The sequence below is a fragment of the Delphinapterus leucas genome, chromosome 2, assembly GCF_059928025.1.
Source record: "Delphinapterus leucas isolate spDelLeu-1000000601 "Yukka" chromosome 2, BTC_Dleu_Yukka2, whole genome shotgun sequence".
In the NCBI taxonomy this organism is placed as follows: domain Eukaryota; kingdom Metazoa; phylum Chordata; class Mammalia; order Artiodactyla; family Monodontidae; genus Delphinapterus; species Delphinapterus leucas.
The window spans coordinates 171,225,042-171,248,472 of NC_143130.1; the positions used below are offsets into that span (position 1 = coordinate 171,225,042).

The 23,431-nt window shown below is 36.4% G+C and overlaps 1 protein-coding gene across 1 annotated transcript in view; it reads left to right on the forward strand.

Moving 5' to 3' along the window:
• LOC111176125 (serine/threonine-protein phosphatase 4 regulatory subunit 4) overlaps positions 1-23,425 on the forward strand; it is a 50,265-nt gene extending 26,840 nt beyond the window's left edge. The window contains exons 14-21 of the mRNA XM_089908162.1: positions 3,198-3,342; positions 6,183-6,224; positions 6,325-6,399; positions 11,821-11,890; positions 12,325-12,408; positions 12,713-12,806; positions 17,964-18,034; positions 23,153-23,425. Coding sequence (XP_089764288.1) covers positions 3,198-3,342; positions 6,183-6,224; positions 6,325-6,399; positions 11,821-11,890; positions 12,325-12,408; positions 12,713-12,806; positions 17,964-18,034; positions 23,153-23,304 — 733 coding nt within the window. The 3' untranslated portion in view covers positions 23,305-23,425. The remainder of the gene's footprint in view (positions 1-3,197; positions 3,343-6,182; positions 6,225-6,324; positions 6,400-11,820; positions 11,891-12,324; positions 12,409-12,712; positions 12,807-17,963; positions 18,035-23,152) is intronic.
• Positions 23,426-23,431: the final 6 nt, after the last annotated feature.

Genomic DNA, 23,431 nt, shown 5'->3' on the forward strand with positions numbered 1-23,431 from the left:
GTCAGCTGGCCAAGACTTCCTGAACAGAACTCCAGAGCTCCCTGCTGAGCTTCCACATGCCAGCCATGCTTCATGCTAGTTTCATGCTGTGTGACATATTTGTATCTTTTATAAAAAACTGATGTGCATTGTAGACAACATGCAACCATTTAATACTTTTTAACAGGAAGACCTGGCCAGGCAATGAGCATAGACTGATAACATGGCTGTTGAGAGAAAATATACCAAGAAGAATTGTCAAAAGATGTTGAAAAGTTCAGCCTAAGAATGTTGTGAGCATTATTTAAGGGGGACACATCTAGACATTGGTTTTGTTTTGTATTTTTAGGGTGAGAAAATACAGAAAGTACCACTGCATTGGCTTTAGTATTTTGTGCATCTTACCTGTGCTCTACAAACTAGAGCTGAGGTTTCCTTGACTTGAGATCTAAAGCAAATTTAAAGTGATTTAAAGTAAATTGAAAGACCCCATTGATAATTCTTTAGAATTTACCTCTTGGTGAATAACTAAGGGATCCAACCACATTGTTAACGTTTTGCAAATTGAAGTTGTGATTCTAGAAAAATAGCTTCCAATGTGTTGAATTGTCATTTATCAAGCAGTTCCCAAAAATTATTTGAAAGGAAGTGAAATCATCTCTACTCGAGTCAGTGTGACTGACAGCATAGCATTGACTCTTAAGGGAAAGCAACCTGTTAATTCAAAAACTGGATGAAGATGAATATTGCTCTATGAATTTTGGTGGTTTTTCTGAGTAGGAGATGATCGTATAGCAGTTTGTCTTGGTTCTCACTCTCCTGCTTGGGCAGCTGCCAGCCTAACAAATGGGTCCAGCAATACCACATACTAACTGGCTTTTGGATACGAAAGGCTTTGCTCAGCACTTTTAGAAATGTGCAGGTAGAATGAAAGCCATGACAGGCGAGAGTGGCCGGATCGAGCAGGGTAGGAGGAGAGTTTTTGGAGCCATACTCCCTAAGCTGATTTCCAACTCTCCACCAGCTATGTGTCTGGGCAACTTACAAAACCTCTCTGTGCATCAGTTTCCGTGGTACCTAATTCATGGGGTGTTCTGAAGAATAAATACTTGAGGTAGTGTACATAAAGAATTTAGTTTACCTGAAAAGTATGATCCCTAATCTCTAAATCTTTATAATCTCCTGGGCCCAGGATTCTCATAGAGATAAATCACTGCTAAGGCTTCTGTAGCTTCTGTTGAATGTATGTTTTCTAGGTCTGCCTTGGGTTATAAAGAATGAAGTGTGCGTGGACTGTTGATTGTTTTTCCTTAAGTGAATGTTTAAAATTTAAATTCATTGAGTCTAGACAATACAAAGGCTAGAAAAAGACGATTGGTATTCAAAGGAGCCTTCTCTTCAGTAGCCAGAAATGAAAACAATTCTCTCTGGGGTAATTGGGACCCCTTAATTAGAGAAAGCATTACCATGCTTAGCAGTGTCCGTGGTGAGTGCTGAATAAGTTTGGGACTATTATTGCTATGTACAGAGATGAAAATTCTAGAGGAGGAGCTTCTTTTGACTTTTTAGTTGAATAAAAAGCAGATTTTGTTGTATAAGAATCATAACTGAAGGCTCAGCTGAGAAGGTATCCTGGGAACTTCAGGAATGGGACTTAGTTGTCTCAAGGTTTGGCATAGAAATAAAAAAATAGTATCTGGAGAGCTCTTAGATGAATGAATGAATGAATGAATGAATGAAGACAGCAGCCCCAAGTTAGACAACCAGACCTGGCAAAGCAGTAGAATTTTAGCTTAGCAAAGCAGAACATTTCCTGCACCACCTTTTCCTAGGAAGTTTTTTTGTTTGTTTGGTTGGTTGGTTGGTTGGGTTTTTTTATACTTTCCCGGATTTCCTTTCACCTGTCTGGAATTCTTCAGTTTGCTTGTTGCTTCTTTATCAGCCCCATTTAGACTGTGGTGGTGCTGTAGATGCTCTCCTTTTATCTCTTCTTCTCAAACTGCACTTACTTGCCTGGGTGATTCTCCAGTCTCATGGCTTGTGTATCACCTGTGTGCTGAAGATTCCTGACTGCAGATCTCCAGCATGGACATCCACCCTGGTCAGAAGACTCATTGAGCCAACTGCCCACTAGGATTTCCATCGACTATCTAACAGGCTCCTCAGACTTCATCTGTCCAGTTAATCCCCATCTTCCTCGTCTGCACTTGCTCCTTCTGCAGTCTTCTCCGTCTCAGTAAATAACCATTTCGTCTTGCCACTTGTTCAGGTCAGAGCCGTGACTTCCTTTCTGTCACTCCACTTCCAAGCCCTCAGCACATCCTGCCGCTTGTAAAATATATTCAGAATCAAACCACTTCCCACCACCACTCTGGTTCAAGCCACCATCATCTCTTGCCTGAATTACTGAAAGAGCCCCCTGCCACCCCGTGTCCCTTTTGTCCTTGACCACCTACAGTCTAATCTCAATACAGTGGCCAGATGATACTTTCCAAACGTTAAGTCACATCATTTCACTCGGCTGTGCAAAACCCTCCGTGGCTTCTCATTGCTCTCAAAATGAAAGCCAGTCCCCAAACCGTGACCTGCAAGGCCCTGGATGAACTGGCCTCCTATTTCACTCTGAGGCCTCCAGCTGACTTCGTTTTTGCTCTGTTCTAGCCGTGCTAGCCAGTTTGCCAGTTTTGGCCAATTTGTTAATTTGGGGCAACTTCTAAGGCAAGCTCCCCTGAGGGGGCACTTGCTCTTAACTGTAGTGGTTTTCTCTAGATAGTCACAAGGCTTAGTCCCTAATTTACTTTAATTCTTTGCTTAAATGTCATCTTTTCAGTGAAATCTTGACTAAGAGCCTCCCTGACCACCTGGTTTGAACTTGTAATTCCCCTCCTTGTACTCCTTTGTCGTCTTTCCCTGCTTTATTTTTCTCTGCAGCATTTACCACTGTTTGACAGACATTTTACATATTTGTTTATCCTCTCTCCCTACCCGTGTACTAGAAGGTAAGCTCTGTGACAGCAGGGAATTTTGTTGGTTTTCTCCGGTGCGTTATCACAGCATCCAGAATGATGAACGCTTGACTCATCATAGACCCTCCATAGACATTTGTTGCATAAGAAATTCTCAGGCTAGCTAAAGCTTGAGTTTTCTTTCAATTTCATGTGACTGTCATTCTTAGTTATTAAATTCACTCACAAGTTAATACTGTCAATTTATTGCAGAATGAAACTTTGCTACTTGTTGCCCAAAGTGAAATCTACCCTGAAGATCCCTGCAGATAAACATCTACTTCAACAGTTAGAAATGTGTGTGAGAAAACTCCTCTGTCAAGAAAAAGATAAAGATGTTCTGGCCACTGTGAAAAGAGTAAGCGTCCCTCTTGCCACGACATTTGCCTTTCTTGCAGTGTTCATCACAGCCTCACTATCTTAGCTTGATGGGATAGCAATATGTTAAAATATTTCTATCACTGCTAGAGGAGTAAGAATTAGTAACTGATTTGGTTGATGTATGCTCCAGTTGGATATGAAAGTTCCTTCTAGAGGGCACTGAGACATTAATCTTTTATTACTGGTGATATAAGCTCTATGAGAGAGCTTACATTTTAGGTACTCAGTAAATACTGTTCAGCTAATAATGAATGAGTACTTCATTCACCAGCCTCTTTATAAGTGATTAGAATTGGGAAAACTTTGTTGGTATAATAGGGAAAGTCACATTTGATAGAAACTTAGCCCTGAAAGGGCTGGAAGGGCCTTCAGTGATCTGTTGGACTTTGCAGAAGCTCGAGACCTAGAAATGTTCAAGTGTTTGCTTAAGATCTTCTTGGTAAGTGGCAGAGCCAGGGCTGAATATAGATCCCTGGTGCTTTTCAATTATGTAACATTGTGTCTTACGGGTTTTTGTTTGTTTCGTTTTAGCGTGTGATCTTATATGGATTGTTTGGCAATATTGGAACTCTAACACAGTAAACATTTGGGTTAGTGAAGTCAAACCTTAAAATACTTTATAGTCTTCAAAAACCTTTTGGTTGAGTATATAATATTTTTATAAGGTTATGTCAAATGAAAATCATTACTTTTATGGTGATGAATTGGGAGATTCGGACTGACATGTATATATACTGATGTGTATAAAATGGATGACTAATAAGAACCTGCTGTATAAAAAAATAAATAAAATAAAATTCAAGAAAAAAATCATTACTTTTATGAATCTGAATGTGAAGTTCAGGACACATAGTTTTTGAGCATTTATTTGTAGTGAGAGAAGTTAATTTATTAATGTGTTAAGTAACTTGGTGTCGATGGTGAGGAAAACAAAAAGAGTCCTTTGATTTTTTTTTTTTTTTCCCTAGAGATCATTGCCAGATGTTGCATAAGGAACTTTTTTTTTTTTTTTGCGGTATGCGGGCCTCTCACTGTTGTGGCCTCTCCAGTTGCGGAGCACAAGCTCCGGACGCGCAGGCCCAGCGGCCATGGCCCACGGACCCAGCCGCTCCGCCGCACGCGGGATCCTCCCGGACCGGGGCACGAACCCGCGCCCCTGCATCGGCAGGCGGACTCCCAACCACTGCGCCACCAGGGAAGCCCCAGGAACTTTTTAATAAAGTGATTTGATAACTTAGTATTAATTAGTATAATTTTATTTTACTGAAATGTAAATTCTTCTTTCATTAACTGAAATAATCAGAAATACCCAGAGTCTGGACATGCATCTAAATCTAAAAACATAGATACACATAACATTTGTTTCTGTCTTTACCGTTTAATTACAGAAGTGTAAGCAATGGAATTAACTTTCAAAATAGTAAACGTGAGACAGTTACTTTTTTGAGAGAATTAACTGAAGAGGTAACTCAAGGTAACCCTATAAATAGGGGCAAAAATGATATAATTAAATTGATAGATTATTAACTTTCAATGGATTATTCTGTAGTACAGCCCTTATTTTAAGAACGTGTCACGTGAGGAAGTCAGTCTGTCCCATGAAAATCCTATAGTATAATGTTTATCAAACTGATGTATTGGTATGGGAACCTCTCAGGAAGCTAGCTATTCAAAGCTTTGGGATAAAAATGAAATAGTCAGTTTTTTAAGATGAAAAGTAATTTCATTTAAAAGGGCTATTTCATGCCATAAATTATAACATTTTCATAAATTTCAGCATAAAAATAAAACTTCAAATAAATATTATGTTTGCAATGGATAGCTTTGGGCATATGAATAAATGTACTTTATCCTGGCCATCAGAGTTACTCCTGTAAAAAAGTACTGTCCTCTATCAGAGACAGAACCCTGGATTAGATGGGCCATTCATTGTTTGATTGAAATAATTTATTTCAGACCAATGTATTTGAAAAGACAAATACTAAATTAAGAGAATGCTTTCAGAGTAAAGTTTTTTCTATTGGTTAAAATGTCATAATAATCAAAAGTTTCTGTGGCAAGGAACTAAGGATATTAAGCCCAATGATACCTAGCTTTGTATATATTTAGCTAAAAGTTTTTTTAAAAAATTCAAAAATTATATTGTATTTCTGAAGATTCAGAAAAGAGTGGCACAGGAAGTTATTAGAAACTAAATTGCATGTGTTTAGTATTTAAAATAATCCTCTACACTTGCTTTTCTTTTTTTTTTTTAATGTAATTAATTTATTTATTTTTGGCTGAGTTGGATCTTTGTTGCTGTGCGCGGGCTTTCTCTAGTTGTGGTGAGTGGGGGCTACTCTTTGTTGCGGTGCGCAGGCTTCTCATTGCGGTGGCTTCTCTTATTGCCGAACACGGGCTTTAGGCGCGTGGGCTTCAGTAGTTGTGGCTCACGGGCTCTAGAGCGCAGGCTCAGTAGTTGTGGCGCACGGGCTTAGTTGCTCCGCGGCATGTGGGATCTTCCCAGCCCAGGGGCCCTGTGGCCCCTGCATTGGCAGGTGGATTCTTAACTACTGCTCCACCAGGGAAGCCCTACACTTGCTTTTCTTAAGTTGAAAAACTTTTAAAAGTTTAAGTGGATCTTGGTGTTAATATATAGAGGTTGATTAAAAACACAACATAGAGTTGGGAAGAACTTTAGAGACTTTCTAATTTAGCCTTTCACATAGTGGAGAAGTCTCTTCTTTGATCCAACCTCTGGAAAAGGAGTCTTTCTGAGAAATGATTAGTTGATTTAATTTAATTACTGTTGAATAATTTAAAACATTTTCTTTGCAGACTGTGTTAGAGTTGGACAGAATGGAAATGTCCATGGACGCTGTGAGTACACTCTCTTTACCTTATGTTGAAAGGAATATTTAAAAATTGGCAGAGACTCATCATTAATGTTTCACAATTTCATTTTAAACTTTAAACTTAGTTTCAGAAAAAATTTTATGAAAAAGATTTGTTGGATCAAGAGAAAGAAAGAGAAGAGCTACTTCTTTTGGAAATGGTATGTTTTCACACACACACACACACACACACACACGTACTCTTTTCTGACCAGTATTAACTGTGCTTTGTTATTAAATCTAATCAATAATTTCTTTCAGTTTCATACTACTTTTATTTTCCCTAAATGACTAAAGAAGAATCCTGACCTTTTGAAATATGTTCTTTTATGAATTGTAAGGAAAACTACATTTGAGAGCCTTTAAAAAAAAAACAACTACCTCATTGAAGTACGATTGACTTACGATTAACAGCAAATACTTAAAGTGTGCAATTTGGTGAATTTTGACATATAGACATATCCATGAAACCAGAATATAAAATACCAAACGTTGCCATTCCTTCAAAAATTTCCTTGTGCCCCCTTAGTGATTCACATCTTCTACTCTAGTCCCTAGCAACCACTAATCTAGTTTCTGTCACTGTAAATTAGTTTGCATTTTTTAGAATTTATATAAATTGAATCATATGTTAGTACCTTTTTGGGTCATGCTCCTTTCCATCAGCATGATTACTTTGAGATTCATCCATGTTTTTGTGCATATAAAGAGGTCATTCCTTTTTACCTCTGAGTAGTAGTCCGTACTGCGGATATACCACAACGTGTTTATCCACGTCTTAACGGACATTTGGGTTACTTCTAGCTTAGGAACATTAGTGAAGAAGTCTTTGAGTGGACATAAGTTTTCATTTCTCTTGGGGAAATAACTTAGGAATGGAATGGCTGGATCGTATGGTAAACTACACTTAACTTAAAAACAAAGACTGTTTTACAAAGTGCCTGTGCCGTTTTGCATTCCCACTGGCTGTGGTGGAGAGCTTCGGTTACCCCGTATCCTCTCTAATGCTCGAGAGGGTGGGTATGTAATGTTACCTCAAATTGCTTATCCCTGATGCCTAAGGAGGCTGAGCATCTTTTCCTTTGTGTATTGGCCATCCTTATATCTTAGTTGATGAAGTCTCTTTTCAGATTTTAAAGTGATTTTTGTTTATCTTCTTATTGAGTTGTGAGAGTTCTTTATAAACTCTGAATACAACTCCTTTGTCAGAGATACATTTTATGAATATTTTCTTGGAGTCTGTGCTTCATGGTGTCTTTGGACGAGAAGAAGTTTTTAATTTTGATGAAGTCCAACTTATCCTTTTTTTCTTTTAGCATAGTTCATGCTTTTTTGTTCTAAGAGTCTTTTGTCTATCCCCAAATTATAAAGACTTTTTCCTATGTTTTCTTCTAGGAATTTTAGTTTTAGGTTTTACATTTAGGTCTATGATTCATTTCAAGTTAATTTTTATATATGTTTATTTTTTCCATCTCAATGAGCAATTATTCTAATGCCATTTATTGAAAACTTTACTTCCATTGAATTGCCTTAGCACCTTTTTAAAAAAAATCAGTTGTCCATATATACATATGTCTGTTTCTTAACTCCCATTCTGTTGCAGTGATTTATAGGTTTATCTTTTTGGCAATTCCAAACTATCTTGATCGCTATAACTTTATAGTAATTCTTAAAATCAGGTAGGGTAACTTCTCCAACTTTTTAAAAAATTGCTTTGGCCAGTAGAGGCCCTTTTCATCTTGATACAATGTTTAGAATCAGTTTATCAATTTCTATAAAAAGCCTGCTGGAATTTTAGTTAGGATTGTGTTAATTAGCATTGATCTGTAGGTCAATTTGGAGAATTGACATCTTAACAATTAAGTCTTCCAATCCATGAACATTGTCTACCACTTCATTTATTTAGTCTTCTTAGTTTTGGTAGAGTTAAGTGTAGAGTTCAAGGCAGTCTTTTGTTAGATTTATTTCTAGTATATTACGTGTCTTGGCATTATAAATGGAATTGTAATTTAAAGTTTTACTTTCCAGTTTTTTGTTGCTGGAGTTTAAGAATAATATTGATTTTTGTATATTAACCTTGTATTTTGAAAATGTGCTAAGTTTGCTTATTTGTTGTAGAAATTGGTTTTTAGATTTAATAGGACATGAGTCTACCTGAGCCATTATGTCATCTTTTAGTACAGTAGGATTACTTCTTCCTGTTCAGTGTTTGTACCTTTTATTTCTTTCTTTTTGTCGTATTAAAAGGTCCAGGACCTCCAGTATAATAAGAGACCTCTGACTAATAAAAGTGATGCAAGTAGGCATCTTTGTCTTTTTACTGATCTTAGGGGGAAGCGGTTCAATCTTTCATCATTAGGTATGGTGTTACCAATAGGTTTTATATAGATGCCCTTTATCGCTTCTATTCCTAGTCTGCTGAGAGTTTTTATGAGTGATTGTTAAATTTAGCCAGATGCTGTTTCTGCATTTCCTGAAATGATATTTGTTTTTCTACTTTCATTGTGTTAAAACACTGAGTTACATTGATTTTTCAAATGGTAAACCGATTTTGTATTTTGGGGATAAACTCTATTTGGTGATGATATATTGTCCTTTTCTCCGCTGTTGGATGCTTGGCTAATTTATTTAAAGGAATTTTGCCTTTGTATTCATAAATTCATAGTGGGAACTGGTTTATAATTTTTGGGGTCATTTCTTGGTTCTTTTAAATTTGGTATTAGAGTTATTCTGGCCTCATAAAATGAGATGGATAGTATTACCACTTCCTCTATTTTCTGACAAATTTTGTATAAAATTGTTTTTTTTCCTTCCTTGAGTGTTTGATAGAATTCACTAGTGAAACTATCAAGACTCAAAGTTTTCATTTTGGAAGGATTTTGATAATTCATTCAATTACTTTAATAGCTATAGTACTCTTCAGATTTTCTTTCTTTTTTGTCAATTTGATAAGTTGCTTCCCCTCCCCAATTTGTCCGTGTCATCTAAGCTGTCAAATTTGTTGGCATATGTTGTTTATAATATTCTTATATTATCCTTCTAATGTATATAGAATCTATGGTGATACCCCCTTTTATATATATATATATATATATATATATATATATATATATGTATATATATATATATTTTTTTCCCGGTACGCGGGCCCCTCACTGCTGTGGCCTCTCCCGTTGCGGAGCACAGGCTCCGGATGCACAGGCTCCGGATGCGCAGGCTCAGAAGCCATGGCTCACAGGCCCAGCCGCTCCACGGCATGTGGGATCCTCCCGGACCGGGGCACGAACCCGCGTCCCCTGCATCGGCAGGCGGACTCTCAACCACTGCGCCACCAGGGAAGCCCCCCTTTTATATTTTTATCTTAGTGATTGGTGTTTCTCTCTGTCTCTTCGCCCCCCCCCTTTTTTTTGAATTGCTTTTTGGTGTTTTCTCTAGAGATTACAGCAGACATACCTAACCTTTTATAGTCTTCTTATTGTTAATATTGTACCACTTTATTTAACAGTGATACAGAACCCTTTACCTGCTCCATACTGTTCTTTATGTTACACTTGTCATGTGAATTACATCTGCACTGAAAACCCCACCAGTCAGTGTGATAATTTTTGCTTTAAGTTGTCATATGTATCTTGAAGAACTTAAGAGAGTAAACCTGTGTGTTTACTCAGATGTTTACCATTTCCAGTGCTCTTCATTCATTGCTTAGGACCCAAATGTCCCTCTTATTTTTTCCCTTCAGCCTGAAGAACTTTCTTTGGAAGTTCTCGGAGTGCAAGTATTTTGTAACAAATTATCTTTGTTTTCCTTTATCTAGAATGTCTTATTTGTGCCTTTCTCTCTAAAGGATATTTTTATTGGATACAGAATTCTGGGTTTACAGCCTTTTTTATACTGTACTTTAAGAAGTGTTTCTGTCTGTGTTGTGGTCTCCATAGCATCTGATAAAACATCTGTTCTCATTTGAATTATTCTTCTTCTCTATATAATATTGTTTGTCTCTGTCTACTTCCAAGATTTTTTCTTTTCTTTTTTATCTTTAGCAGTTTGCTTGTGATGTTTTTAGGCATGATTAGCTTCAAATTTGTTCTGTCTTGGCTTTGCTGAGCTTCCTGAATCTGTAAATGAGTGTCATTTCCCAAATTTGGGAAGGTTTGAGCCATTATTTATTTCAATATATGTTCTGTCCCAGTTCCTCACTCTTATACCTCTGGGTCTCCAATTGCACATATGTTAAATCTTTTGATACTATCCCACAGGTCCATGAGGCTTTGTTCTTTCTTTCTTTTTTTTTTTTTTCCTTAAACTCTGCTACTCAGAGTGAATAATTTCTGTTGATCCATCTTCAGTGTCACCAATTCTTTTCCTGCCCTCTGCATTTGGCTGCTGAGCCTCTCCACTGATATTAAAATTTCCATTACTCTATTTGTCAGTTCTAAAATTCTGATTTTTTATATTGTCTATTTTTCTGCAGAGAATTATGCTGTGAGATTAAAAACTTAAGTGGAAATCCTCTGAAAAGCAAATTGCATTATTTCAGCAGTCTAAGCCAAAGATTAGAGTTCAGGATTGCCAGTGGTAGAAGATGTAGAGAATAAGCAGACTCTAAAAAATTTTAGGACTTAATGACCTAATAAACCCAAGACAAAGATCAGAGAATAGAGAAAGATCCACAGATGATCCTGATACTAGAGTTAGCAGGCAAGGACTTCAAGACAACTGTGATTAATATGATCGAGATAGTAGAGGAAAAGATGGCGCAGGTAACACTACTGTTAAGCCCACTTGGTGATATTTTTCAGTTTTGCATGTTTTATTTTCAGTTTTAGAATTTTTATTTAATAGTTTTTTATGCAGTCCAGTTCTATGTGGAAAATTTTTTATCTTGCGTATTTTCTCTGCCTTTTTATTTTACATGCACTTGAAAAGAATGTATGTTCTCCAGTGTTGATTGTAGTGTTCTGTACATGTCGGTTATGCCATGTTTGTTCAGAACTTGATATGTTTATTGATTTTTCTTGGCTATTCTGTTGGGATAAAGAACTCTTTGAGTTTGGGTAACATTTTGTTTCTTGGTCTGGGAGCTGATTATATGGGTGTGTTCACTTTGGGAAAATTTATTGAGCTGTACACTTATATTTGTGCACCTTCTCTATGTGTATTATACTTCAATAGAACATTTAAATAATATCTAAAAGATCATTTCTTTTTCTCTCAGTCTTTTAAAAGAAGAACATTATTTTGCCACGTATCAGTCAGAAATGGAAAGGGCCAGTAGTAACACATTTTGCTGATGAGAATGGGTAAATACGTTGTAGAAATTAACGGCTCATCACAACAATGATACTAAACTCATTGTTTTAGTTTGACAAGCCTCCAAGGGCGCAATTCTGTAGATGTTAAAAAAAACACAAATCTGAAAGAACTGTGACTTCTTTAGACACTAATTTGGAAAAACAAATTACTTCTGTTATGTATTTTTGTGAACTGTATCTGTACCTCTAAAGCTTAGAGTAATTTCTGATTAGAACAATTTTCTAAATCTAATGCTTACCTTTAATGCTAAGATACTGTTTTATTAATAGGAACAATTAGAAAAAGAAAAGCAACAAAATGATGGAAGGCCCATGAGTGATAAAACCTTTGAAAAGAAACGTAAGTAGTTTTCGCATGTCTTTATCACCAAGGTACCCAACTGATGTTGCATCCTAGCGTGCTGAGAGACCATGCTTAGTTTTTAATTTAATATGAAAAATCACTTCACTTTCTTTCATTTATCAAAGTTGTTTTCAAAAATTGGCTGCTAACTGTGATATAGGTTTAGGAGTACATGAATAAATGGTGAGGATCAATGTGGAGGTTCAGATCCTCCAAAGGAAAGTTTGAAGTTTGGTAACAGCAATAAGATTGCAAAATTGATCACTGAATAACTAAGATTGAAATATTTAAATATATAAAAAGTAAGATTTGGAAAAGAGTGTTGCTTCACTAGGGATAGTGATTCATATTCTCTGCATTGCCTTGTATGTGTATGGAAATTAATAAAAACTCAGAGGAAATTATAGCACTTAAATCAGAGTTTGTTTTAGGTAGAGACACCAAGACACCAACAACTCTGCCCAAGAACATCCCCATTTCTGTCCCTGGACCCTCTTCTGGCACCCCATCCACAAGTAAGAAACTTGTTTTTGTGTCTCCTTTTTTCCTTTCCTAAACAATAATTACAGGGAAGTCACTCCATGAGATGAGATATATCATTTGAAGGCACCTTTTGCCTTTTACTGTTAGCTGTTTTGGTGGTTCTTAATGGGCAGTAGGGGTAAGAGATACACCAGTCAGGTCAAGCTAAGGAAAGGAAGCTACACCTGTCAGTGTTTTACTGAAAATTGTGGGAGTTGGAGAGGAAATGGGGCTGGGGCAGCTAAGGATGAACTGATGAACTAAACAATTGCATTTTCCTTTTGCTTGTTACTCTAGGCAAAGAAATCAAGAAATCCAAATTGATTCGAAGCCAGTCTTTTAATAATCAAGCTTTTCATGCAAAATATGGCAACTTAGACAAGTGTGCTGGGTATGATCTGTCAGCTACTCACATTTTGACTTAATTTTTATTTTATTTTATTTTTTAATTAATTTTTATTGGAGTATAGTTGCTTTACAATGTTGTGTTAGCAACAGCAAAGTGAATCAGTTATACGTATACATATATCCCCTCTTTTTTAGATTTCCTTCCCATTTAAGTCACCACAGAGCATTGAGTAGACTTCCCTGTGCTATACAGTAGGTTCTCATTGGTTATCTATTTTATACATAGTAGTGTGTTTATTGTCAATCCCAATCTCCCAATTCATCCTGACCTCCCTTCCCCCTTGGTATCCATAAGTTTGTTCTCTACATCTGTGTCTCTATTTCTGCTTTGCAAATAAGTTCATCTGTACCATTTTTCTAGATTCCACTTATAAGTGATATTATACAATGTTCCTTTTTCTATTTCTGACTTACTTCACTCTGTATGACAGTCTCTAGGTCTATCCATGCCTCTGCAAATGGCACTATTTTGTTCCTTTTTATGGCTGAGTAATATTCCCTTGTCTATATGTACCACATCTTCTTTATCTATTCCTCTGTTGATGGGCATTTAGGTTGCTTCCATGTCCTGGCTGTTGTAAATAGTGCTGCAGTGAATATTGGTGTGCATGTATCTTTTTGAATTATGGTTTTCTCCAGGTATATGCCCAGGTATATGCTGGGTCATATGGTAATTCTATTTTTAGTTTTTTGAGGAACCTCCATTGTGTTCTCCATAGTGGCTGTACCAATTTACATTCCCACCAGCAGTGTAGGAGAGTTCCGTTTTCTCCACATCCTCTCCAGCATTTTTCTTTGTAGATTTTTTGATGATGGCCATTCGGACTGGTGTGAGGTGATACCTCATTGTAGTTTTGACTTGCATCTCGCTAATAATTAGTGGCGTTGAGCACCTTTTCATGTGTTTCTTGGCCATCTGTATGTCTTCTTTGCAGAAATGTCTATTTAGGTCTTCTGCCCATTTTTTCATTAGGTTGTTTTTTTTTTTTTGATATTGAGCTGCATGAGCTGTTTATATATTTTAGAGATTAATCCCTTGTCAGTTACTTTGTTTGAAAATATTTTCTCCCATTCTGAGCGTTGTCTTTTCGTTTGGTTTATGGTTTCCTTTGCTGTGCAAAAACTTTTAAGTTTAATTAGGTCCCACTTGTTTATTTTTGTTTTTATTTTCATACTCTAGGAAGTGGGTCAAAAAAGATCTTTCTGAGATTTATGTCAGAGTGTTCTTCCTATGTTTTCCTCTAAGAGTTTTATAGTGTCTGGCCTTACATTTAGGTCTTTAATCCATTTTGAGTTTATTTTTGTGTGTGGTGTTAGGAAGTGTTCTAATTTTATTCTTTTACATGTAGCTGTCCAGTTTTCCCAGCACCACTTACTGAAGAGACTGTCTTTTCCCTATTGTATATTCTTGCCTCCTTTGTCATGGATTAGGTGACCATAGGTGTGTTGGGTTTATCTCTGGGCTTTGTATCCTGTTCCATTGATTTATTTTTCTGTTTTTGTGCTTGTACCATACTGTCTTGATGAATGTAGCTTTGTAGTGTAGTCTGAAGTCAGGGACCCTGATCTTCCAGCTCTGTTTTTCTTTCTCAAGATTGCTTTGGCTATTCAGGATCTTTTGTGTTTCTATACAAATTGTAAAATTTTTTGTTCTAATTCTGTGAACAGTGCCATTGGTAATTTGATAGGGAGTGCATTGAATCTGTTGATTGCTTTGGGAAGTATAGTCATTTTCACAGTATTGATTCTTCCAATTCAAGAACATGGTATGTTTCTCCATCTGTTTGTGTCGTCTTTGATTTCTTTCATCAGTATCATATAGTTTTCTGAGTACAAGTCTTTTGTCTCCTTAGGTAGGTTTATTCCTAGGTATTTTATTCTCTTGTTGCAATGGTAAATAGGATTGTTTCCTTAATATCTCTTTCTGATTTTTCATTGTTAGTGTATAGGAATGCAAGAGATTTCTTTGTATTAATTTTGTATCCTGCAACTTTACCAAATTCATTGGAAAACTCTACTCGTTTTCTGGTGGCTTCTATGTATAGTATCATGTCATCTGCAAACAGTGACAGTTTTACTTCTTTTCCAATTTGGATTCCTTTTATTCCTTTTTCTTCTCTGATTGCCGTGGCTAGGACTTTCAAAACTATGTTGAATAATAGTGGCAAGAGTGGACATCCTTGTCTTGTTCCTGAACTTAAAGGAAATGCTTTCAGTTTTTCACCATTGAGAATGATGTTTGCTGTGGATTTGTCGTATATGGCCTTTATTATGTTGAGGTAGGTTCCTTCTGTGCCCACTTTCTGGAGAGTTTTTATCATAAATGGGTGTTGAATTTTGTCAGAAGCCTTTTCTGTATCTATTGAGATGATCATATGGTTTTTATTCTTCAATTTTTTAATATAGTATATCACATTGATTGATTTGCATATATTGAAGAATCCTAGTATCTCTGGGATAAGTCCCACTTGTTCATGGCGTATGATCCTTTTAATGTGTTGTTGGATTCTGTTTGCTAGTATTTTGTTGAGGATTTTTGTGTCTGTGTTCCTCAGTGATATTGGCCTGTAATTTTCTTTTTCGTGATATCTTATCTTTGTCTGGTTTTGGTGTCAGGGTGATGGTGGCCTCGTAGAATGAGCCTGGGAGTGTTCCTTCCTCTGCAATTTTTTGGAAGAGTTTGAGAAGGATGGATGTTAGCTCTTCTCTAAATGCTTGATAGAATTCACCTGTGAAGTCGTCTGGTCCAGGACTTTTGTTTGTTGGAAGATTTTTAATCACAATTTCAATTTCATTACTTGTGATTGGTCTGTTCATATTTTCTGTTTCTTCCTGGTTCAGTCTTGGAAAGTTATATCTTTCTAAGAATTTGTCCATTTCTTCCAGGTTGTCCATTTTATTGGCATATAGTTGCTTGTAGTAGTCTCTTATGAGCCTTTGTATTTCTGTGGTATCAGTTGTAACTTCTCCTTTTTCATTTCTAATTTTATTGATTTGAGTCCTCTCCCTTTTTTTTCTTGATGAGTCTGGCTAAAGGTTTATCAATATTGTTTATCTTCTCAAACAACCAGCTTTTAGTTTCATTGATCTTTGCTGTTGTTTTCTTCATTTCTATTTCGTTTACTTCTGCTCTGATCTTTATGATTTTTCTTTTACTAATTTTCGGTTTTGTTTCTTCTTTCTCTAGTTGCTTTACGTGTAAGGTTAGGTTGTTTGAGATTTTTCTTGTTTCTTGAAGTAAGATTGTATTGCTATAAACTTCCCTCTTCGAACTGCTTTTTGTTGTATCCCATAGGTTTTGGGTCGTCATGTTTTCGTTGTCATTTGTTTCTAGGTATTTTTTGACTTCCTCTTTGATTTCTTCAGTTACCCATTGGTTATTTAATAACATATTGTTTAGCTTCTATGTGTTTGTGTTTTTTACAATTTTTTTCCTGCAGCTGATTTCTAATCTCATAGCATTGTGGTCTGAAATGATGCTTGATATGATTTCAGTTTTCTTAAATTTATTGAGGCTTGATTTGTGACCCAAGATGTAATCTGTCCTAGAGAATGTTCCATGCGCACTTGAGAAGAAAGTGTAATCTGCTGCTTTCGGTTGGAATGTCCTGTAATTATCAATTAAGTCTATCTGGTCTAATGTGTCATTTAAGGCTTGTGTTTCCTTATTAATTTTCTGTCTGGATGATCTGTCCATTGGTATAAATGGGGTGTTAACGTCCCCCACGATTATTGTGTTACTGTCGATTTCCTCTTTTATGGCTGTTAGCATTTGCCTTATGTATTGAGGTGTTCCTATGTTTGGTGCATAAATATTTACAATTGTTATATCTTCATCTTGGATTGATCCCTTGATCATTATGTAGTGTCCTTCCTTGTCTCTTGTAACATTCTTTATTTTAAAGTTGATTTTGTCTGATATGAATATTGCTACTCCAGCTTTCTGCTGATTTCTATGTGCATGGAATGTCTTTTTCCATCCCCTCACTTTCAGTCTGTACGTGTCCCTAGGTCTGAAGTCAGTCTCTTGTAGACAGCGTATATATGGGTCATGTTCTGACTTAATTTTCATCTTATACATCTTTATGTGAAATGAATTGAATTATTAAATAATTCAGTGAATTATTAAATAAAATCAGGATTATTTTTTAGGTTTTTATAGGTCAGTAATTTCTAAGTTATCTTCTATAAAGTTTTCATGTTAAAAAAAAAAGTAGTCTACGAATTTGCATAAGAAATAGGTATCCTGGAATTCTAGGAAGACGACTGTCCTGATGCTCTATAACAACATCATGGAATCCGTGTGTTGTTTGTGCTATATCACCTATGCCACAGAACTTCTAAATGGGTATGAACGTGCCCCATTTACTAAATGGATGTGGACATCCGTTTGCAGCTAGTGTTGTTTCTGTCCGTAAAGAAGCCACTGGCCTGTTTCTGTGGTAAAGTGGTGACAACACAGTTCTCCTGATGGTAGATGAATGTGTAGTCTCCCTTTTGGCCCAGAACACAAAATTATAAACAGTTAAGATTAGGGGAGAATCAGCATAAATTAAATGACCATGAATTTTATGTATATTGCACACACATAGTATATAACAGCTGTATATCAAGCGGCAAGTGAAGTAATTTTAAGGGAACATAAATGTCTTCAAAACTATTTATCAAAAATATAACATGTTACGGGAAAAATGTTTTTCTTTTATTATTTTTATCCTTTTATAAAAGATTGAATAAAAAGCTTATTCTAGATTTTCAGCTATGTTTTTGGACATTATTGGTAGATCCTTCTAAAGTTCCTAGCCAATAGGGTGATCTCAAGATGGACAAGAGAGATTAGAACTAAAGATAAGTTATTTCCAGGAAAATTTTATCCACATTACCTGTTTTGGCTGAGCATCAATAGAAAACCTGTTATTTTGATGTAGCAGAAGTTTAAGGAGATGATTTTAAGTTAAAGACAAAGTAATTATTGTGAGGCATGGAGTGTAAAAAATAAATGAGAAATAAAAATAGCAAGCATGTTTCATAAGAAGTAGAGGAAAGCATTAAAAAAAAGATTAGGAAAGACCTAGTGCTAGATGACTGGGATCGAAAGAAGCATATGCTTGTATTTTAACTAAATCATGTTCTTTTCTAGTAAAAGTTCTACAGCAGCATATACACCTTCTGTCTCAGGGTTAACAAAGACTTCTGTGATTTCACTAACTGGTAAGTAGAAATCTGAGCTCTTCAAAAAATTGTTAAATTTAATAAAATATGATTTTCCTTAAATGGCCCATTTCTTTATTTCTAGTTACAGTTTCCCTAAATTTATATCTTTATCAAATAGCAAAGAAATTAAACTTTTCCCTAGCAATTAAGAAGATGTTAACAATACTATTTTGTTTTCACTGTGTCAAGAGTCAGAGTTCGATATTTGCAAAAGAGGAAAAGGACAAAATAAGATAGGTTTTACCATGGTCTGAGGACGTAATGAGGCATAGACTAAAAGTTTTTGCAATAATTTTTAAGGAAGCTAAAAACAGCAGGGCTTCACTGTGGATCATATGCTGCTAAACAGTTACAATATTATGTATTTGAAAGTTTATACCAGGGGTAAAGGGCCACATGATAAATATTTTGGGCTCTGTTGGCCGATTGGTTTCTGTCACAATTACTCAACTCTGGTGTGACAGAGTAAAAGCAGCCATAGACAACACATAACAAGTAGGTATGGCCTTTATTGGACACAATATTATTGTGTCTCAGGGAACAGGGAGGCCTGAGGAGGCGAGAGATGGGGGAATGGCCAGTAAATGGAGCAATCAGAACAGACACAACATAAATTGATTAAGTTTGCCGTCTTTTTTTTTGACAAGTGTTCTTTTTTTAAGGGAACTTTATTTTTATTTATTTATTTATTTATTTATTTATGGCTGTGTTGGGTCTTCCTTGCTGTGTGGGCTTTCTTTAGTTGCGGTGAGCGGGGGCTACTCTTCATTGCAGCACGCAGGCTTACTGCAGTGGCTTCTCTTGTTGCGGAGCACGGGCTCTAGGCACGCGGGCTTCAGTAGTTGTGGCACATGGGCTTCAGTAGTTGTGACATGCAGGCTTCAGTAGTTGTGACTCACAGGCTCTAGAGCACAGGCTCAGTAGCTGTGGTGCACTGGCTTAGCTGCTTCGCGGCATGTGGGATCTTCCTGGACCAGGGCTCGAACCTGTGTCCCCTGCATTGGCAAGCGGATTCTTAACCACTGCACCACCAGGGGAGCCCAAGTTTTCCATCTTATGTGAGTGAGGTTCATGGTGCCACAAGACAATTGCAATAGTAACATCAAAGATCATGATCACAGACCACCATAAATAAAATAATAAACAGTTGGAAATATTGTAAGAATTATCAAAATCTGACACGAAGACAAGAAGCGAGCAAATGCTGTTGGAAAAATGGTGCTGTTAGACTTGCTGGGCGCAGTGTTGCCACAAACCTTCAATTTATAAAAAATGCATTTTCTGTTCTATCTGCAGTAAAGTGAAGAGCAATAAAACAAGGTAGGCTTGTGTATGATATGTAGATTCTAAAACTTAACATCCAAAGCCTTAAATAAAAGCATGTCTCTCATAAGGGTAAATTATTTATTAAAATATTTGAAAAGTATTCTATCTTAAAATTTCGGTATTATTTTGGGGAGAGGGAATAGGTTGAATGAAATATCTCCTAGGTTTCTTGATTAGAAAAATGTGCTTATTACTTATTATTTATTACTTAATGAATTACAGACTGAGGAAAAAGTCACTATACAATTACATATCTGATCTACAAAGAGAAAATGGGAGCAAAATGTCTCTTAACAAATGTATTAAGTGTTCACAGAGAGAAGAGATTTTATTTACTTTTGTGGCTTAAGACGGGCTTTAGGATGATTATCATTTGAGGTGAACCTTAAGGTACGCTAGGATTTTGACAGGCAGAGATGGGTATGGACTACTGTCCCATGCAGAGGACCTGTCAGAAGCAAAAGCTGACTCTTGTGTCTTCAGGGAGCGACAGCAGGCTGTTTGGCTGGAGCCCGGAGAGGGTGTAGCGGGAGTAGTGTTAAATAAAATAAAGGTAAGGTCAAGTGTAGAGCGGAAGATCTAATTGATGCTTTTTACTTAAGGTGAATCCATCAGTCATCAATTGCAGCCATTCCAAAGCTATGTGGGCACCACAGACTGGGGGAAATGTAAAGGGAATTCTAGTAAGGATTCAGGGAAACACATTGCAATGTATCCATTTTTGGTGGGTATGAAAATTAGTGGAACCCTTTGGAAGCAGTTTGGTCAAGTTCATCAAGAATCCTAGTTTTAAAAAATAGTCTATGCCTCAAAAAATCCCATTTCTAGTGATCCGTCATGAAGTATAAATAAAACACATATAACGAGAAAAAATTTGTCACAGTGTTCCTCCTTGACACGATGTGATGGAGGTGCTACTTCACCTCTTCTCATCCTCCCTCAAACCCAGATCCCTAGTCTAATTGTGAGAAAAGCATCAGACAAATTCCAGTAGGGGCACAGCCTACAAAATATTTGACCAGTACCCCTAAAAACTGTTAAGGTCATCAAAAGCAAGGAAAGGCTAAGAAACTGTCCCAGCCAAGGAGAGCCTAAGGAGACCTGACAAGTAAGTGCACTGTGGTGCCCTGGATGGGACCCTGAGACAAACAGACATTGGGTGAGACTGACAGAATCCAAACACACTGTGGATTTTTGTTAATAATGATGTGTCACCACTGGCTCACTAATTGTACCAAGTATAGTATGTAAATGTAAGGTGTTAATAATAGGGGAACTGGGTGAAAGGGGTAGGTGGGAATTCTTCATACTCTCTTCTCAATTTTTCTGTCAATCTAATACTTTAAAAAATTGTCTATTTAAAGATAACATTTAAAATAACTTCAAAGATTTTAAATGCTTAGTGATAAATTTAATAAAATGTGTGCTAAATGCACACTCAGAACTTCCAAAATGTTGCTGAAAGAAATTAAAGAAGACATAAATAAATGGAAAGCTGTACCATGTTTATGGATTAGAAAACGTAATATTGTTATGATGTCAGTTCATTTTAAATTGAGCCAGAGATTCAGTGCAATCCTGATAAAAATTTTGACAGTCTTTTTGAAATTTACTGCATATTCAAATTCATAGAACTGAGTATTTTGAAAAAAATTAAAGTTAGAGAATATCAGTTACCTGATTTCATCATTTACTACTACAGCTTCAGTACTCAAGACTGTGTGCCCTGCCCTGACATACATAGTCAGCTGAGTTTCAACAAAGGTGATGTGATTGTACTTTTTAAAATAATACTAGAACAATTGGATATCCATAAAAAACCCAAAGAACTGAACCTCAATTCTTATCTCACAACTGTACACAAAATTAACTCAAAATGTATTCTAAACTTAAGCATAAAAGCTAAAACTGACATTTCTGAAGAAAATATAGAAGGGAGTCTTTTTGATTTTGGAATTGACAAAAGTTTTTCCAAACCATAAAGAAAAAAATTAACATATTGGACTTCATAAAAATGTAAAGTTTTAGCACTTTGAAATAGAGCATTAAAAAAATAAAAGGCAGGACACAGATTAGGAGAAAATATTCATATTACATATACCTGACAAAGGACTTGTATCCAGAATATACAAAGATCTTTTTTTTTAAGTTGAAGTATAGTTGATTTACAATATTGTGTTAATTTCAGGCGCACAGCACAGCAATTCAGTTATACATACATTCTGCCTCAGGTCCTCTTTCCTTATAGATTATTACAAAATACTGAGACTAGTTCCCTATGCTATACAGTAGTTGCTCGTTGGTTATCTATTTTATTATTTATATAGCAGGGTGTATATGTTAATCCCAACCTCCTAATTTATCCCTCCCCCCCTTTTCCTGCCTTTCCCCTTTGGTAACCATAAGTTAGTTTTCTATGTCTGTGAGTCTCTTTCTACTTTGGAAATAAGTTCATTTGTATCTTTTTTTTTTTTAGATTCCACATACAAGCAATATCATATGATATTTATCTTTCTCTGGCTCACTTCACTTATTATGATCATCTCTAGGTCCATCCGTGTTGCTGCAAATGGCATTATTTTATTCTTTTTTATGGCTGAGTAATAGTCTATATTCCACCACATCTTCTTTATCCATTCCTCTGTTGATGGACATTTAGGTTGCTTCCATGTCTTGGCTCTTGTAAATAGTGCTGCAGTGAACATTGGGGTGCCTGTATCTTTTTGAATTACGGTTTTCTCTGGATATATGCCCAGGAGTGGGATTGCAGGATCATATGGTAGTTCTATTTTTAGTTTTAAGAATATACAAAGATCTTTAAAACAAATCAGGCAACTGATTTTAAAATGGGAAAAAATTTGAACACGCACTTCATGAAAGAAGATATACAAATAAGTAAAAAGATGCTTGAGATCAGTAACCATTAAGAAATGCAAATTAAAGCAATGAGTAACCCCCCCCCACACACAAACACACAAGGAGATACCGCTTCACACCCACTAGAATGACTAAAAAGACTCACGATATGAAGTATGTGTGAGGAGGTGGAGAAACTTTCCAGGACTCTCACATGTTGCTGTTGGAAATGCAAAATGGTCTAATCACTTTGGACAGCAGGTTGGCAGTTCCTTATGAAGTTAAATATACACTTACTATGTGACTCAGCAGTTCCATTCCAAGACTTTTACTGAAGAGAAGTTAAAACATATGTCCATACACAGACATGCACACAGTTGTCCATAGCAGCTCTATTTGTAATAGATTACAAATTTTTTGGAAAAAAAATCATAATGTCTATCGATAGGAGAATGGATAGACAAATTTTGCCATGTCTGTGCAATGGGAATACCAGTCAGCAATAAAAAGGATGAAGTATTGATGTGGATGAATCGCAGCATAATTATGCTGCATGAAAGAAGGCAGACAAAAAAGCATACATACTGTATGATTCCATTTATACAATATTCTATAAAATGCAAACTAATCTGTAGTGACAGGAGGCAGGTCTGTGGTTGCCTGGAGTGGGGGAGGGGGGTGGAGGGAGGGATGACAAGGAGGCGGAACAAACATCCAGTGATGGGTGTGTTCACTCTTGATTGTGGTGATGGCTTCATGGGTGTATACAGATGTCAGAACCTTAAATTTGTGCAATTTATTGTATATAAATTATACCTTAATAAAGTTGACTTTAAAAGAAGGGAAACAAAGTCAGTTATCATTAACCTTCTCTAAGGTTCGCATCTCTCTAAGTATATTCCATCTGGCTGACTGTACACGTATTACTTTCAGATGATTCATTGCGGACTCGTAATGCCGGCAGTGCTCCCAGTTCCTTTTCCTCTAATACTCCCCTGCCCAGCACCTCCCGAGGGACAGGTAACTCAGGTGATCCCAAGAGCAGTGGAAGTAAAGATACACAACCACGGAAGGCTGCCTTGTAAGTAATCCAGTGATGTACCGCTAAGTGTTTTATTCTGTTCTTTTCTCAGTGTACTTTCCTTCCCACTTAAATACTTCTCCGAAGAATAGAAGATGTCTGTAACGAAGGCAGTGTCATCAATTAAAAGG